This window comes from Diplodia seriata, assembly GCF_021436955.1.
Source record: "Diplodia seriata strain FDS-637 chromosome Unknown scaffold_8, whole genome shotgun sequence".
NCBI lineage: Eukaryota > Fungi > Ascomycota > Dothideomycetes > Botryosphaeriales > Botryosphaeriaceae > Diplodia > Diplodia seriata.
Genome location: NW_027117315.1, coordinates 1323340 through 1338389, shown reverse-complemented (window position 1 = coordinate 1338389; position 15050 = coordinate 1323340). Strand labels below are relative to the sequence as shown.

Genomic DNA, 15050 nt, shown 5'->3' with positions numbered 1-15050 from the left:
AGGTCTTGATCAAGCCTCACCGCGTACCCCACCATGATCGGCATTAGAGCTCGCTTGCCGTAGCTCTATCGTCCATGACGGCCGATCCGACACGGACAAGCCCCATTCTTGACCGACAGCACTGAACGGGTCTTTCAGCTCAGATCGATATGTATATCAGAGGTCGTGGTGTATCGGAGGTAGATGCACCGAGGCAGTCCTCTGTCTCGAAGGCCGGATTACCGCATGTAGAACCCCGCCCGCGCGCAGCCTCCGATGAGATGGGAAGGTTGTGCCCAGAGCACGACGCGGGAACATGGCGTTCGGTAGGTGGACCGATGGTGTTGTTCGCAGGCGTGGTGGTCGGGCGCATCTGGAGCGGTCTCGCGTCTACTTGCAGGAAGAAGGGAGGGCCAAAGAAAACATGGCTGGCGGCACGGAGGGAAAGGGAGGCGTGTAGAGGAGGCCTCCGACGCAGCTCGGCAGTTGAGTTGGCATCTGCATGTGTCAACTTTGCGTTTGACCCACAGGCTGGTTTGTGAGCAAAGAAGTCGAGATGTAGATTCGGCAGGAGCAGGAGCTGGCGGGTTGCCGCAACGGGTAGGCGCGAGGTTAGTCATCGAACGGCTCGGCTGCGACCCCGGCGCCCGCGTTTTCCAAAACCCCAACTTCACGCATCGCAGGTCTCAGCCCCTGGACCGCTCGCATCCATCAAAACACCAAGTGAACCAAGTCGAGTTCGCACATCGCCCGAGATCTCCGTTTCCGGTCGCCTGATCTTTCTCGAGCCGCAACGCCGTGCTTCGCACGTTGTGCGTCAAAACATGCAGGCCGAGGGGCGTCGAACCACTGCGCCGCGCCCGCCGCACAGCGCTGTGGACGCCTTCAGCATCCCCCCGCTATGTGGAGCATTGCCGCAGAGCATATTTCTATGCTTATCTTGCAATTTGCCCGATGGGGTATAATTCACCCTCTCTAAGGGCCGTGCGTTGTGGCTCGTTATTCCCGTGGGCCTCAAGGCCCACGCCTAAACCTGCTTGCCATTACCAAGGTCTACGCGCTGGTCTGTTCTGACGCCGAATGCTGAGGATCCAAGACGCGCCAAGCTCATGCTTCGCCCAGCTATCGTGCGGCTTGACCAGCTGGGCATTCTCGCTGTGTCGCGCCCCACAATTCTCCCCTACTCCAAAACTCGTATCACGGGCCTTCTTCCACTTGCCCTCTAGGTCCGTGTGTGAGCAGCCGCCCGCCCGCCCGAGCCTCAAAGCCGCATCGTTGTAGCAATACCGTTTCGCCGCCGGCAATAGTGGGTCTTTGCCGTCCACCACCAGCCAGCTAAAAGCCCAAGGGAGCGACGTCGTAACTCACTTTCTTGCTCACCAGCCTTCGCTCATCACTTGCATTCCATCCATTCCATCCTCGGGCCCTGGTGGTTCTAATTACTTACTTTCTCTTCGACACACGTTTACTGTCTTTGATATTTTATTTCCCCTCCGTGCCGGTCACGTCCATTCAACCCCCCATAAAAATGCAGTTTAACTCTTTTGTGGCCCTTCTGGCCGGAGCGTCGACCGTTTACGCTCACGGCGTCATCCTTGCAGCCGAGGGCGACAAGGGCAAAAGTCAAGGCTTCCTTGGTGCGTATGCCGGCCACCCCGGACTATTTCTAGCGGCTAACTCAGATCACAGTCAACGAAAACGTTGCGAGAAATTGCACCGAGATCAACCCTTGCCAACAGGACAGTACCATCATCCGCGACGCCGAGATCAAGCAAAACATCGTCAATGGCTGTGGCCGCACCGAACTTAACGGCAACATCGACATTGGCGAGCAAACGGAGAACGAGCTGTCGGCCAATCGCATGACTCAAGTCGCCAAGGGCTCATCCGTCGCTGTCACCATTCACCAGGTGAATGCCGACGGTGCCGGCCCCTATGAGTGCGACTTGGACGAGTCGAGCAACGCCGGCACTTTCACAAAGCTCCAAGTCTCCAACAATGTGCCGGGCGAGAACGGTCTGTCGGACGCAAAGTTCAAGGACTTCACCATCAACGTTCAGATGCCCGATAACCTGAACTGCACTGGTGGTGAGCATTCCCCTCCGCACAACCACGCAAGCCCGCAAACTGACCGAGATACCTATTAGCATCCCCGGGCAATATCTGCACCGTGCGCTGCCGTAACAATGCCCTTGCTGGCCCCTTCGGCGGCTGCTTCGCCGTGCAGCAAACCGACAACGATGGCCGCCCTCAGGATCAGGCTGCTGGCGAGATTGAAACCGCACAGACCCTCGACGGTATTTCCAAGCAGATCCAGGTCAACCAGGCCGACTTCAAAACCGCGATCGAGGCTAACAAGGCGGCCGGCGCTGCTGGCGGTGGTGCGGGCGCCGCGGCGGCTGAGGCCTTGGTCAACGGTACAGACAACGCAGGTGCAGCGGCGAGTGCAGCGGCTGCGGCTGATTCTGCAACGGCCACTGACTCTGCAAACAATGGAAACAACAATGACAACAACGGAAACTCAAACAACAACAACAACAATCAGCAGAACAACAACAACCAGAACAACAACAACCAGAACAACAACAACCAGAACAACAACAACAACGACAACGACAACAATGGCGGTGGCAACAACGGATTCGGATTCGGCAACGGCTTCAGCGGCTTTGGCGGTGGCTTCGGCAGGGCCAAGAAGGAGGTCCTTCGCAAGCGACTTGCTCTCCCGCTCCTCTCCTAATGCTCATCCGCCTATCTCAACAGGCAACAACAAGCTAGGTCGCAACGGACTATAGCCCCGACGCCTTCTTCCCGTTTTTCGGATTCGGCGGTGCAGATGGCCCACTTGAGTGAAATCATGCGAACGGGATTGAAGAAGGCGATTACTCAGTCCAGGCTCCAGCGCTGAGCTGAGTCGAACAGAGGAAGAGGCAGATAAATACCACGCGCCCGGATAGCGGTTTCTTTTGTCACAACCACCACTGCTATTTACTATACTTCTTCTTAGACTTTTGGATGTGGAAAAGCGAAGTGACTTTTCAACTTATGTACTATTATGCCCGCCTCTATGGTAGATGGGTTCCTGGAATGCAGCGTTTGCTCAAACTTCATCCTTACTGTGTGACCAGTGGTAATACTGTCAAACCCCCCCACCGGCCCTGATTCCATCTGTCCAGTCATCGACCAGCTGCTTGTACTCTCATGAGGACCGAGGCTAGCGGAAAAGTGACTAGGAAGGGGGTAGCTAGCCTGCACTTACGTATGCGTGTCAGCTTATGCTGTGTGGTTGTACAACCGGCACCATCGCCTCTATCGTTGTATCCTGGACTGAAGTTTGCCTGAGCATAACGTATATGAGATAAATCTTGAGAGTATATCAATATGCCCAGTAAGTACCAGAGACCCGAATCCTACTCGTCTGCTAATTCCGCGGCCAGCATTTGTCCTGTTCGTGCTCGCTCGTATTTTCAATTACACAAGCATGCCGTGGCACCCCAAAAGACCTCAGCTTTCATTTGAATGTGGTGCCCTTGGCCCATTTCAGGAAAAAGCTAAATGCATAAGCAATCCTTTCATATGCATGTTCTGCATTTCCCATGGAGTTGTGCATCTACCCTTGACGCTTCTGGAGCCTTGAATCGGCGTCACCGACTCAGTTGTCCGCACGCCGGACCCATACAATCCTCTAATGTTCCAGCCCCATCTTTCGCTCATTCCAAAACTGTTCGTATTTGGCTCCATACGATTTATTTCAAGTCCCCACAATGGCGGCATCGTTCATCCTTCCCCTACTGACCTCACTGCTGGCTATCAGAGCGACAGGGGCAATGCAGGACGGAAATGGCAAAACCACCACGAATGCGACAAATGCGACGCAGGCAGCGCCGACCGGTTCAACAACGACGGACGCCATGTGCGGACCGGACCATAATGACACCGTTTGCGTGCTCGACGGTATAGCGCCCTGCTGCAGGTTTGTCCGCTTCCCACCTCTCTATCCACAAACCCCCAGATACCAAGACAGCCTTTGCTAACGCTCCCTTCTGCTCCTCCCAGCCAAAACGGGTAAGTTTCAAGTCCCGCAATGCTCCTCGCGTAAGCTTCTCAACGCAACATACACAGCTTCTGCGGCGGCGATAAACGCTACTGTTCCGCCCCTGGGTGCCAGCCTCTCTTCGGCCTCTGTCACGTCCCCAACAGCAGCACGCTCGGGAACCCTGCTTGTAGCTGGTCCTCACAGGGTACCAGTCCACGCTGCGACGGCCAGTGCGGCGTCGACCACAATAATGCGCTGTGCGATGCCTCCGCCGCTGCCAACGCCTTCGATGAACTGGGTGTATTCGGATATGGGCCATGTTGCAGCAAGGCGGGATTTTGCGGGAACACGAGCGAGCATTGCGAGAGGGAGACAGGTTGTCAGAGCGGGTGTTGGGGGAGTGATGACGACGATGGAACGGCGTCGACATCGTCGGCGAATGGGACGGGGAACACGGTGACGGTAACGGCAACGGCAACCACGAGTGCGACGGGTGCTGCGTTAGTGGCGAGGGGCGTGCCTGACGTGGCTGTTGTAGTGGGACTGGGGGCTGTAGGGGTCCTGCTGGGAATATGAGTGGTAAAAACGGTGGATGTTTGGTCAATAATGTTAATGTTCAGTTGCTGGTTGGGTGACTAATTATTCAATACACGGTCCGGACAACATAGGCTGAGCCACACATATGTATGCGGATATGCTACTACACAATAAATATATTCGACTTGTCTTCACACAACGGACTGCCCCGGATATGTGTGGAATGCAAGATCCCCAGTGACCGGACCCCTTCCTCAACTCCAACGTATTAGCAGACACTGTACGTACAATGGAGGAAGTACGAGTTATCAACATGGAGCTTTCCCCTGCTCTTCGCTTTTCATTATATTCAGATGCAGTGGTGAGGACCCTTCCAACTCGTGTCTCTCAGCCCCGGAGCTCAACTCCTGAGGTGCTTCTCTCCCGCCAAGTTCATGCCTTGCATCTCCCGCTTTCATCTCATGCCGCATCCCGATCCCATCGAGCTCTGCCGTCACCGAGCGGTCCTTCTGTTTCCTCCGCCTCCTCATACCCCACAGCGCCAACGCTCCCAGACCAGCCGCTCCAGCAACGCTCCCGACCACGATGCCTGCAAGCGCCCCGGCCGACAGGGCTGCTCCTACTTCACCGCCGTGGCCACTGGCAATCACCGGTGTCCCGGAGCTGCTTGCAATGGCAGAAGTCGAGGTTGAGGAGGCAAGGCTCCTCGTCTCACTCGCGGCGCTCTTGTCGATGACTCTGAAGGCATCCCAGGCACCCACCAGGTCAAACAAATTCGAAGTGTCCTGACAACAAGTGGCCGTTGCATCCTTGTTTCCGGTATCGCAGCACACCTTCCCGCCAGCATCCGGACAGCGAATTATGCCACAGCCATAGTCGGGAACTTTCGCTGTCGGGACAGTCAGCTCGCAACGGACAAGGAGGAAAAGGCGGCAGCTTTTCACCTTGGCAAAACTGCGGACAGGCGGCGGAGGTCCAAGTCTTATCAGTACAGGTACCGCGGTTGAAGCGGTACTGGGTGGGGTTGAGGACGTCGCAGATCTTGTTGTCAAGGCAGCTGACGTTGGTGGTGCAACAGAAGGACTCGGCTGTGTCGAGGCGGCAGGCGTAATCGTTGGTAGCGACGGTGCCATCCGGATAATAGCAGAGCGGGACATGGCCCATGTCGCTGCCCAGAGCAAGGTTGGCGTGAAGGAGAGAGATCAAGGGGAGTGCATAGCGCGACGAGGGGCAAGCGGTGCGCATGGCAGCAGGTGTGGAGAAGGAGAAGCGGCCATGGAGGACAGGGCACCTTGGGGGCGGGGGGTGGTAGCTCGTGGGGACGTATGCCAGTGCGAGCGTTGCACAGCAGCTGGATGCAACCTTTGCGCAACGCCGGTAGCACAGGCGTCAGCAACGTCAAAGATCCGTCTATTCGATGCCAGTTGGCGGAGGAAGTCCGTTCGAAGCCGGGATTGGGCCATGGCCGAGCGAAGCAGTAAGTCGAACGTTTGATCAAGCGGAGGAGTTCCGCGGCTTCTACCTTTGTCGCCGAGCTTGCGGGCTTAAGGGTCTAAAGCCTTGCGCGAACCAACAGAAGCGGAATTACTCAGAGCACGATGGAAGACGGACATCGGGCGTTCGGCCTCGACTCTCATGCGACATTAAGTACTTACGTCAGCAAGCCGAAGCGACGCGCACGAAAGCATCTTACCTAACTGGAAGAGGCAGTTTGAGTCATCCGCTGAAGTACGGCGGCGATGCTTGCGCAAAGCTCCACGGTGCATTTTCCGCGTCCGCACTGCCTGTGCTTGCAGCTACAAATACCTTGCTTCGCGGTGCCCCTCGGTCAAGTGCGAGATTGCAGAGCACCCAAGGCAGCGACATGTCCGCTCCAACCAACAGCCTCGCAGGCAAGGTCGCCGTCATTACAGGCGCGTCCAAGGGTAACCAGATGCTCTGGCCACCCCCTTTCCAGGCCTCATTCTCACGTGTTCGGCAGGCATCGGCCGCGCCACAGCCCTGCGGCTCGCCTCACTCGGCGCCAGCGTCGTGATCAACTACGCCTCGTCCGCCAAAGAAGCCGACGAGCTGGTGCAGCACATTGGCAGTGACCGTGCTCTCGCCGTCAAGGCTGACGCGGGCAGCCTCCCCGACTTGGAGAGGCTGGTCAGCGCCACGGTTGAGAAATTCGCCAGGATTGACATTCTCATCCCCAATGCTGCCGTGCTGCAAATGTGCGATCTGGCCGGAACCTCCGAGGAGCAATTCGATAAAGCCATGCAGCTCAACGTGAAGGGGCCCTACTTTCTCTGCCAGGTATGGCTTTTAATCCCTCACCCCTCGCTTGCGCCCTCACCAGCACAATCCTTAGCCTAATCCATATTATCCAGAAAGCGGCGCCGCACATGGCCGCGGGCTCGCACGTTGTGCTAATCAGCACCTCCGTCTGCCACTTCTCGAGCATCCCGCCGAATTACCTTCTGTACGCCACGACCAAGGGCGCCATCGAGCAGATGACCCGTGTGATGGCCAAGGACCTGGGCCGCAAGGGTATCTTCGTGAACGCCGTGGCCCCGGGGCCGACGGGCACGGAGCTGTTCTTCCAGGGCAAGAGCGAGCAGCTGCTCAACACCATCAAAAGCTGGACCCCGTTCAACAGGATAGGCGATCCGGACGAGATAGCCGAGGTCATTGCCTTCGTTTCTGGGTCCAGATGGGTCAACGGCCAGGTTTTCAAGGCGAACGGTGGCATGGCGTAATAGGGGCGCAGTGACGCAGCGTGTCATAGGAAGTGGAGGGCGGTGGTGAAGAGTCATCTCGCTGCCGACCATCCGACAACTGGTTTGTTGGGAGCAAACGGGTGATCGAATCACCCGAGAGAGAGATGGGGAGACCGATTAGGAAATGAGATAACGCACTTTCATTCGCACCAGGGGGGAGGCAAAAACAAGTAGGGCTGGGCAGGGCGTGGTGTCATTGCAAAGGTTCGAAAGCAGGGCGTGTGCAGGTGGCCCGCGTTACGGTGGCATTGGCATCGTGAAACGGGGGAGGGCTCGATTTCGATCGCGCAGGCGGTGACCAGATCTCGGACTATCGTGACATCGTGAAGCGGCGACACGCCGACGCAACGGGTGGGCCCTCTTGCGGATTTCGTCACCGGTCGAACGCCGCGTCCGGCGAGCGCAGGCCCGGCCGCTGCTGGTCGCGCCTGCCCCGCGACGCAAAACAACACGCGCGCTTGCTGCACGCGCCCATCTCGCATGTGACACAAGCGACGCCCCCAGCGTTCCCCAGGCCTTCGCTGCAGCCGCAGGCACTGGCACTGGCAGCTGCACTGGGGAGCGCTCAGGCTTCGTGCGGCCTGTTCCGGAGGGGCCCATATATCTGGCGGAAACTAACCAAGATGACGTCGCGCCGGGGAAGTGGGCAGCGAAGGGGTGTCAGTGCACAGCCTCTCGCAGCACCCAGCCCGCCGTTTTCTGGCAATTTGGGCAGCCTTAGCCCTGTATCGCCCGAGCGTTGTCGAACCGGCGGCCACTCACAGCGCGCCGCCTGCGGTATTAACGGCGCCCGCGCGTGGACCGTTCAAGTGAGCGTAGAGCGACAGCGTGAGCATGATGCTGTTGAGGCGGGCCGCCGGCCCAGTCCCTTCCTTTGCTGGCTTGTGCCACGAACCTTCGTGTGCCGTAGCGGAATGTGCTACCGCCTGAGCATCTACAAACTGCAGGTCCCCATTGGTGCGCCGCTGCTGCCCCGCCGCCTTCATAACCCCGCTGCCCGCCCGCCCTCAGCACCACATAAACACATCACTGCGGCACCCACCCCCAGCCCACCTCCACTCGTCCTTCTCCTCACTTCTGCGCCTGCCGGTACGTACTCCACTCCCTCCGCACTCGCCTGCATACAAAACCCCGTGCTGACGCTCATCTCCTCCAAGCAACCAATACACTCTTCTCCGCCTCTCCCATCCCTGCACCCGCCTCGCCCTTCCCCGCTCCATACCATGCCTCAGTACGACAAGAAGGCGGTCCACTTTGGTGGCGGCAACATCGGCCGCGGCTTTGTCGCTGAATTGTGAGTACCCGTCCCTGCAGCCTGCCCCGCCGAGCTCGAACCCGGCGAACCCCCACTGATTGCTCTACCCTGCACAGCTTGCACAAGTCGGGCTATGAGGTCGTCTTCGTAGATGTCATGGACAAGATCATCGATGCTCTGAACTCGACTCCGAGCTACACAGTCACCGAAATTGGCGACGACGGCGAGAAGACGTTCCAGATCGACCACTACCGTGCTCTCAACAGCAAGTACAAGCTAGACCAGGTGATTGAGGAGATTGCAACGGCCGACGTTGTTACCTGCGCTGTCGGGCCCAACATTCTCAAATTCATTGCCGAGCCCGTTGCCAAGGGTATTGAGAGTAGGAAGCTCGACTACCCGCTGGCTATCATTGCCTGCGAGAACGCGATCAATGCAACCAACACATGGCGCGGATTCATCGAGGAGAGGTTGTCGGATGACATCAAGCAAAGCATCGACACCAAGGCGCGTTTTGCCAACTCCGCCATCGACCGCATTGTTCCGCACCAGGATCCCGACGCTGGCTTGAACGTTAAGATCGAGAAGTTCTTCGAGTGGTGCGTTGAGCTGCCCCCCTTCGAGGGAGTTCAGCACCCAGAGATCGATGGCGTTCACTTCGTCGACCACCTCGAGCCCTACATTGAGCGCAAGCTGTACACCGTCAACACGTCGCACGCCTCGGCCGCTTATTATGGCTACAACCGCGGCAAGAGGTTGATTCATGACGCCATGCGCGACAACGAGATCCACGACATCGTACGCGACTGCCTTCGCGAGACCGCTCACCTCATTGTTAGCAAGCACGGCATCTCGACAGAAGAGCAGAACGACTATGTGGAGAAGATTATCAAGCGCATCTCCAACCCTGCCCTTGAAGATGACGTCAAGCGTGTCGGCCGTGCGCCTCTCCGCAAGCTGTCCCGCAAGGAGCGCTTTATCGGCCCCGCCTCGCAGCTCGCTGAGATGGGCGAGGGCTTCGAGCATCTCCTCGATGCTGCAGAGATGGCACTGCGCTTCCAGAATGTCGAGGGTGATGAGGAGAGTGTCGAGCTCGCGAAGGTCTTGAAGGAAAACGACGCGAAGGAGGCAACGACGCAGATCACGGGTCTGGAGGAGTCGCACCCTCTCTTTCCGCACATTCTCAAGAGGGTGGAGAAGGTGCAAAAGGGCGAGTGACTGCATGGCAGCGATACGTCAAAGCTGTGAGGTAGTCTCCCTGGCATTTCCTTTCCATGGACACAAAAAAAAGGGTTACGGCTTCGTGGCGGGCGCCGATGGTAGCCCGCCTTTTTTTTCTTCTTCCATGCAAGTTTACAATTGCTTTTCCTGCTGCCGGGTCTGCAGCATTTGCGCACTTCGCGTTTCTCTTTTCGGTTTTCTTCACGATTATTCCCCCTATATGATTTATCTACTTTATCAACTTTGGTGCGAAGCGGGCATGCGTAGGAGAATAGGGATTTGCTAGCAATGAGGGCCACGCGAAAGGGCGAATCGGGCAGTTTTCGAGGCATGCCATGGCTCTCCGTCTTCCTTTCATCCGAAGACCATGAGTAGCGGCTTTCTGTGTAGAGGCTGCACTAGATGACCAAAATAGAGCTACATAGCCTGACTGTCCTGGTGCCCAATGCTCACAGTGATCAGATTGCTCTTGACTTGGCTAAGGTTGGAGGCGCCCGATTCATCCTATCAGCATTTGTTCCCCCTCGTCCACACGGGCAAGGGAGAGGCTGAGTAAGACTCGATGGTCGTGACCGGCTCCAACCAGTTTAACCCGAAACGCTACCATGCCGCCGCCTGCTGACCACCCAACGGAGGTTGCAGTGCTTTGGACCACCGATCGGAGGGAGTGTGGTGGTAAAGAGAGTCACGCGGACTCAATGGAAATCATTTTCCTGATTCGCTACACCTCGGACCGTGCCGGTTAGTTCACCCTCTAGTAGCGGCGAACACAAGCCGGAAACGGAAAGCGACAGCCAACTACCAAATCACCCGTGCTGCTGCAAAGCGCCCCGACCGCCGCGGCATTAAAGGACATGATGTCGTAGGATTTTGGAGGGAGGTACCCATGCATCAGGTGGTGTTTTCGTTCCTGCGTCCGATGCGAACGGAGATTGTGGGGTTCCGCTACCCAATAGATTCTGCACGTTCGTCCTTTAGCTGCTCATTTCTTGGGGTTCGGGCACCGATACGGTCTTAGGTGGGTATGTTGGGCGCAAAGCGTTCTGGGCGGTGTGGGCGAGAGGCAGACGATGGAGGTGGGGCCTTCACATGTCTTGTGTCTTCGGATTCCCTTGCTTGGAAGGTGGGGTTGGTAGTCGTAACGGGTGACAGAGGAAACGAGCCCACCCGCATCTGGCTCATAGAGATACAGCACCATAGTTTTGGACGTAGTTGTATTCAACCTCCGAGCATAAATGCGAGTCCTGAATGAACGCAGGTTTGTCCAGACAAGGATTCAACTATCCATGTCAAATACTCCGTCACCTGCTGTGCTAGTAAAACACTGCTTATACACATCTGTCCCCTCGGCTACAAGGACGATCCTTATCAGGCAGACGAGCCTTGGACAAGATCCTTTTTTTAGTATTGTGCACGCTGAGACAAGGATACAATGTTGAAACGGTTGCAGTACAAATGAATCATCAAGAGCTCGCCAACTACAATGTGCTCACGTGGTAAGGGGCACCTGAAGCAGTGACTTCATGCTTATGGGAGGGTCACCCAACGTTAGTCTTGTCTTCCGCTGGTAAAATCTCCAGTGCCACAGGCACCCCATTCTTAGCCGTCAGCATCCACTCCCACAAGTCGATGCTGTTGTACGTCTCCGTCCAGGAATCATGCCCTGAGTCGGGGTATCTGCTGAATTTCACATCGGCACCGGCCTTCTTCAGCGCTGCAACCATCCGCTCACTTTGGGATATGTCGATAATGTCATCACGCTCGCCGTGATGCACCCACTGCGGGACGTGAGCAACCTGGCTGGCTCGGAGGGTATCCCCGTAACCGCAGACTGGAGTCAAAGTGGCAAAGCGATCTGGGGTGTGCAACGCCAACTTCCAAGTTCCACCGCCACCCATGGAGAAGCCAGTTAGGTGGATGCGCTGCAGGTCGATTCGGAGATGGGGGAGGACCTCGTCGAGGAGCGAAGTCAAAATGGTCTCGTTCCAGCCGTAGCCGTTGCCTGGTGAGAGCGTAGTCAGGTTGACAGTACACGCAAGAGAATAAGCGACAATGTGACTTACCCATGTCGAGGACGGGAGTCAGGGTCACAAACTCTTCGGCAACTTTGCAGCAAATGTCGGGTGGAACGGGGGTGGCTGAAAGGTCAGACTTGGGTGTCCGGGGGCGCAAGCGCTCGGCCATGGGGATAGTAACGCTGGGCCGAGAGCCATCCTTGAGCCTGTCATAGCAAAGGATGATCTTGGGGATGCCGTGACGCAGGCAGGCATAAGATTCATTTGGTCCTCTTTGCGATTCACCCGCACCATGGAGGAATATGACCACAGGCCACTGCTTGTCCTTCAGCGTAGTATAATTTGGAGGGAGTGAGAGGAAGAAGTCGTAGCCGAAGGTGGCGGTAGAGACGGTCTGCTGGGCAAAGAGGAAGGGGATATGCTTCGTGTTGGCGTATGCGTGGCCAGGGTCTTTCAGTCTAAGGAACGCGTAGGATGGATCTTGCGGATGAGGCATGGTTGAGTTTGCAGGAAAAACATGGGGGTCTTGAGCATCTACACGGGTCAGGATTGCAGGGTTTATACTTTGACTGGCATTACCTTTGTTGACATCATGCTGAGGTCAGGGTTGCGTTTGTCGTGTCTGCGGAGCCAACACTGTTGCTCAGAGCCTGCGAAATGTGGCTCTTAGAAAAGATCAGTGGCGACGCTGCAAGACACAGGCCCTGCCAATGGAGCATGGAGTGATGACTATGACTTGTGCACTTGTAGCGACCCCGCACTGCGCCTGACAAATTCGGGGAATGCGACTGGCACGGAGGAGTCGTCGCAGCAAGCACTTTGCAGCACTGCTGCAAGACGCAGCGGTTGGTTGACGAGGCGGCCGAGCTCTCGAGGGTGAGATGGAAGAGTGGAGTGGAGGAGATCGCAGCAGGGGACAGAAGAATTGAGCCCCGAGCTCCATCGATGACGATACCACTCTTCCTACATTGGTAAGTCTGGACGTATTTGCCCGCGGGCGGACTGGGATCCAGCTGCCTATCTAAGTAAACACGTCTGTGATGAGGCGGATGTAGGTTGGCTCAATTATTCTGTCGTCTGCTGTGCGATGATCGACGGACGAAGCTTGTGGGCCCCGGCACCTTACCCGTCTTGGCAAAGCGGCGGGCCGATCGTGCAGGGAGGCAGGCACGATGCTGTCATGCAGCACACAAGCTTGTCACCCTCTCTCCTCGCACCCTCTCCTCCGCTTTCTGATCGCACCCCCGCCCGCCATTTCCCATTGCCCAGTGACATCGCTACGCAGCCATGGCATCCAACGGCGCGGCCGGAGACTACTACCAGCAGCCACAACAGGCCTACTACAATGGCCACAGCAACAGCGCGCCCTATCCGGAGCCCAACGAGCCCGCCAAACAGTACGCTCAGCCGCCTCCGAACTACGGCCAGAATTACCCTCCGCCAAACGGTCCTCCCCCCAGTGGCGCATACGCCGAGAAGCCGACATTCGACCAGGCGTTCAAGCTGGACAAACCCAAATACAATGACTTGTGGGCCGGCATTTTGGTACGCGCACGCCCCCACTACGCCTTGACCCCTGGCGACTGCGCGCTGACCCTGCATCTAGTTCATCGCTGTCTTCTTGGGCTTCGTCGTCGTGTCTGGCATCGCAATTCAGGGATACTGTGAGTGCTACAGCCCAACGGGACGCTCACACTACAGCCCTCGCTAACGCGCCCAGCTCACACCAAGGGTTTCAATGGCGGTGGCATCTACGATGGCGCAAACCACTTTGGCCTCACCACCAACACCATTGTTCTTTTCGTCTTCTGTCTCTGCGTTGCCATCGTCTTCAGCTATGCCTACGTCTGGCTCGCCCGCGCCTTTACCAAGCAGTTCATCTGGATCACCGGCATCCTGAACATCATATTCGGCTTCGTCACCGCCATTTACATGCTATCGCGCCACTATTGGTCCGGCGGCATCGTCTTTCTGCTCTTTTCCATCTTCATGATCATCGCTTTCGTCAGCTGGATTCCGCGCATTCCCTTCAGTGCCCTGATGCTGCAGACTGCCATTGATGTTTCCAAGAATTACGGCCACGTCTACTTGGTCAGCGCAATCGGCGGCCTGATCGGCGCGGCCTTTGGCGCCTGGTACTCCGTAACCCTTGTCGCTGTTTACGTCAAGTATGAGCCAGGAAACAACCCTGCCTGCAGCACTGGTGCGGGTGGTTGCGGCAAAGGCAAGGTCATCGGTCTTTTGGTCTTCATCACTTTCGCTGCCTATTGGATCTCCGAGTGGCTCAAGAACACCATCCACACGACTATCTCTGGTGTATACGGCTCATGGTATTTCTGCTCCCACAACTTCCCCAAGGGTGCAACCAGGGGAGCTCTCAAGCGTTCCATGACATACAGCTTCGGATCTATAAGCTTTGGCAGCCTGATCGTCGCTATAATCAACTGCCTGCGCCAGCTTTGCTCAATTGCGCAACAGCAAGAAGCTGCTGAGGGCAACCTCATTGGTTCCATCCTCTTCTGCGTCCTCGGGTGCATCATCGGAATCCTCGATTGGGCCGTTCAGTTCCTCAATCGCTACGCCTTTTCGCACATTGCCCTGTACGGCAAGGCATACATCCCTGCTGCCAAGGACACTTGGACGTGAGTAGTTTCCCACACTCGTATCTGACAAAACTTCTGACCCGTTGACAGAATGATTAAGAGCCGTGGTATTGACGCTCTTGTTAATGAATGCCTCATCGGCCCCGTCCTCGGAATGGGCGCCACATTCATCGCCTATGCCTGTGCGCTGCTCGCATATCTCTATCTCATCTTCACCTCACCCGCCTATAACCAAGACGGCGCCTACACCCCTGTGGTCATCGCCTTCGCATTTCTTATCGGTCTGCAGATCTGCAACATCTTCACGACTCCGCTAAGCAGCGGGATTGACACCATCTTTGTCGCCTGTGCCTGGGATCCCGAGGTGCTCATGCGGGATCACCCGGACCTCTACGCCCGTATGGTCAGCGTTTACCCCCACGTCCAGCAGGCCATCCATGCCTAGATTAGTTGGCGAATCGCGCATCCTCTTTCCGCTCCTCTCTTTGCTGTCTGCCCAAGACGCGATGCGTCGCAGGGCTGCTTCATGGAAAAGCTAAATCTCAGTGGCCTGCACGCCGTCTTCTCATCTGTAAGAACGTTCGCGCACAACTCACCGGAAGCGATACCGGGTATCACAATCTCTGACGGCTACTGTTGTGC

General features: G+C 56.8%; 6 protein-coding genes across 6 annotated transcripts; 4 read left to right on the top strand and 2 right to left on the bottom strand.

Moving 5' to 3' along the window:
* Positions 1 to 1507: 1507 nt before the first annotated feature.
* On the top strand, positions 1508 to 2719 carry SLS55_008008 (uncharacterized protein; the record flags this gene model as incomplete). The annotated part of the gene is made up of 3 exons (XM_066779423.1): positions 1508 to 1616; positions 1669 to 2067; positions 2127 to 2719. 3 exons carry the CDS (start codon positions 1508 to 1510, stop codon positions 2717 to 2719), a joined length of 1101 nt encoding a protein of 366 aa, XP_066630227.1.
* Positions 2720 to 5411: 2692 nt separating this feature from the next.
* On the bottom strand, positions 5412 to 5797 carry SLS55_008007 (uncharacterized protein; the record flags this gene model as incomplete). Its single annotated transcript, XM_066779422.1, has 3 exons — positions 5412 to 5441; positions 5497 to 5506; positions 5568 to 5797. The coding sequence occupies 3 exons, from the start codon at positions 5795 to 5797 to the stop codon at positions 5412 to 5414; spliced, it is 270 nt and encodes an 89-aa protein (XP_066630226.1).
* Positions 5798 to 6416: 619 nt separating this feature from the next.
* SLS55_008006 (uncharacterized protein) lies at positions 6417 to 7293 on the top strand (the record flags this gene model as incomplete). Its single annotated transcript, XM_066779421.1, has 3 exons — positions 6417 to 6477; positions 6534 to 6850; positions 6925 to 7293. The coding sequence occupies 3 exons, from the start codon at positions 6417 to 6419 to the stop codon at positions 7291 to 7293; spliced, it is 747 nt and encodes a 248-aa protein (XP_066630225.1).
* Positions 7294 to 8537: 1244 nt separating this feature from the next.
* On the top strand, positions 8538 to 9787 carry MPD1 (protein disulfide isomerase (PDI) protein; the record flags this gene model as incomplete). The annotated part of the gene is made up of 2 exons (XM_066779420.1): positions 8538 to 8608; positions 8686 to 9787. The coding sequence occupies 2 exons, from the start codon at positions 8538 to 8540 to the stop codon at positions 9785 to 9787; spliced, it is 1173 nt and encodes a 390-aa protein (XP_066630224.1).
* Positions 9788 to 11328: 1541 nt separating this feature from the next.
* SLS55_008004 (uncharacterized protein) lies at positions 11329 to 12301 on the bottom strand (the record flags this gene model as incomplete). The annotated part of the gene is made up of 2 exons (XM_066779419.1): positions 11329 to 11792; positions 11854 to 12301. 2 exons carry the CDS (start codon positions 12299 to 12301, stop codon positions 11329 to 11331), a joined length of 912 nt encoding a protein of 303 aa, XP_066630223.1.
* Positions 12302 to 13092: 791 nt separating this feature from the next.
* On the top strand, positions 13093 to 14853 carry PNS1 (pH nine-sensitive protein 1; the record flags this gene model as incomplete). The annotated part of the gene is made up of 4 exons (XM_066779418.1): positions 13093 to 13350; positions 13412 to 13469; positions 13526 to 14447; positions 14499 to 14853. 4 exons carry the CDS (start codon positions 13093 to 13095, stop codon positions 14851 to 14853), a joined length of 1593 nt encoding a protein of 530 aa, XP_066630222.1.
* Positions 14854 to 15050: the final 197 nt, after the last annotated feature.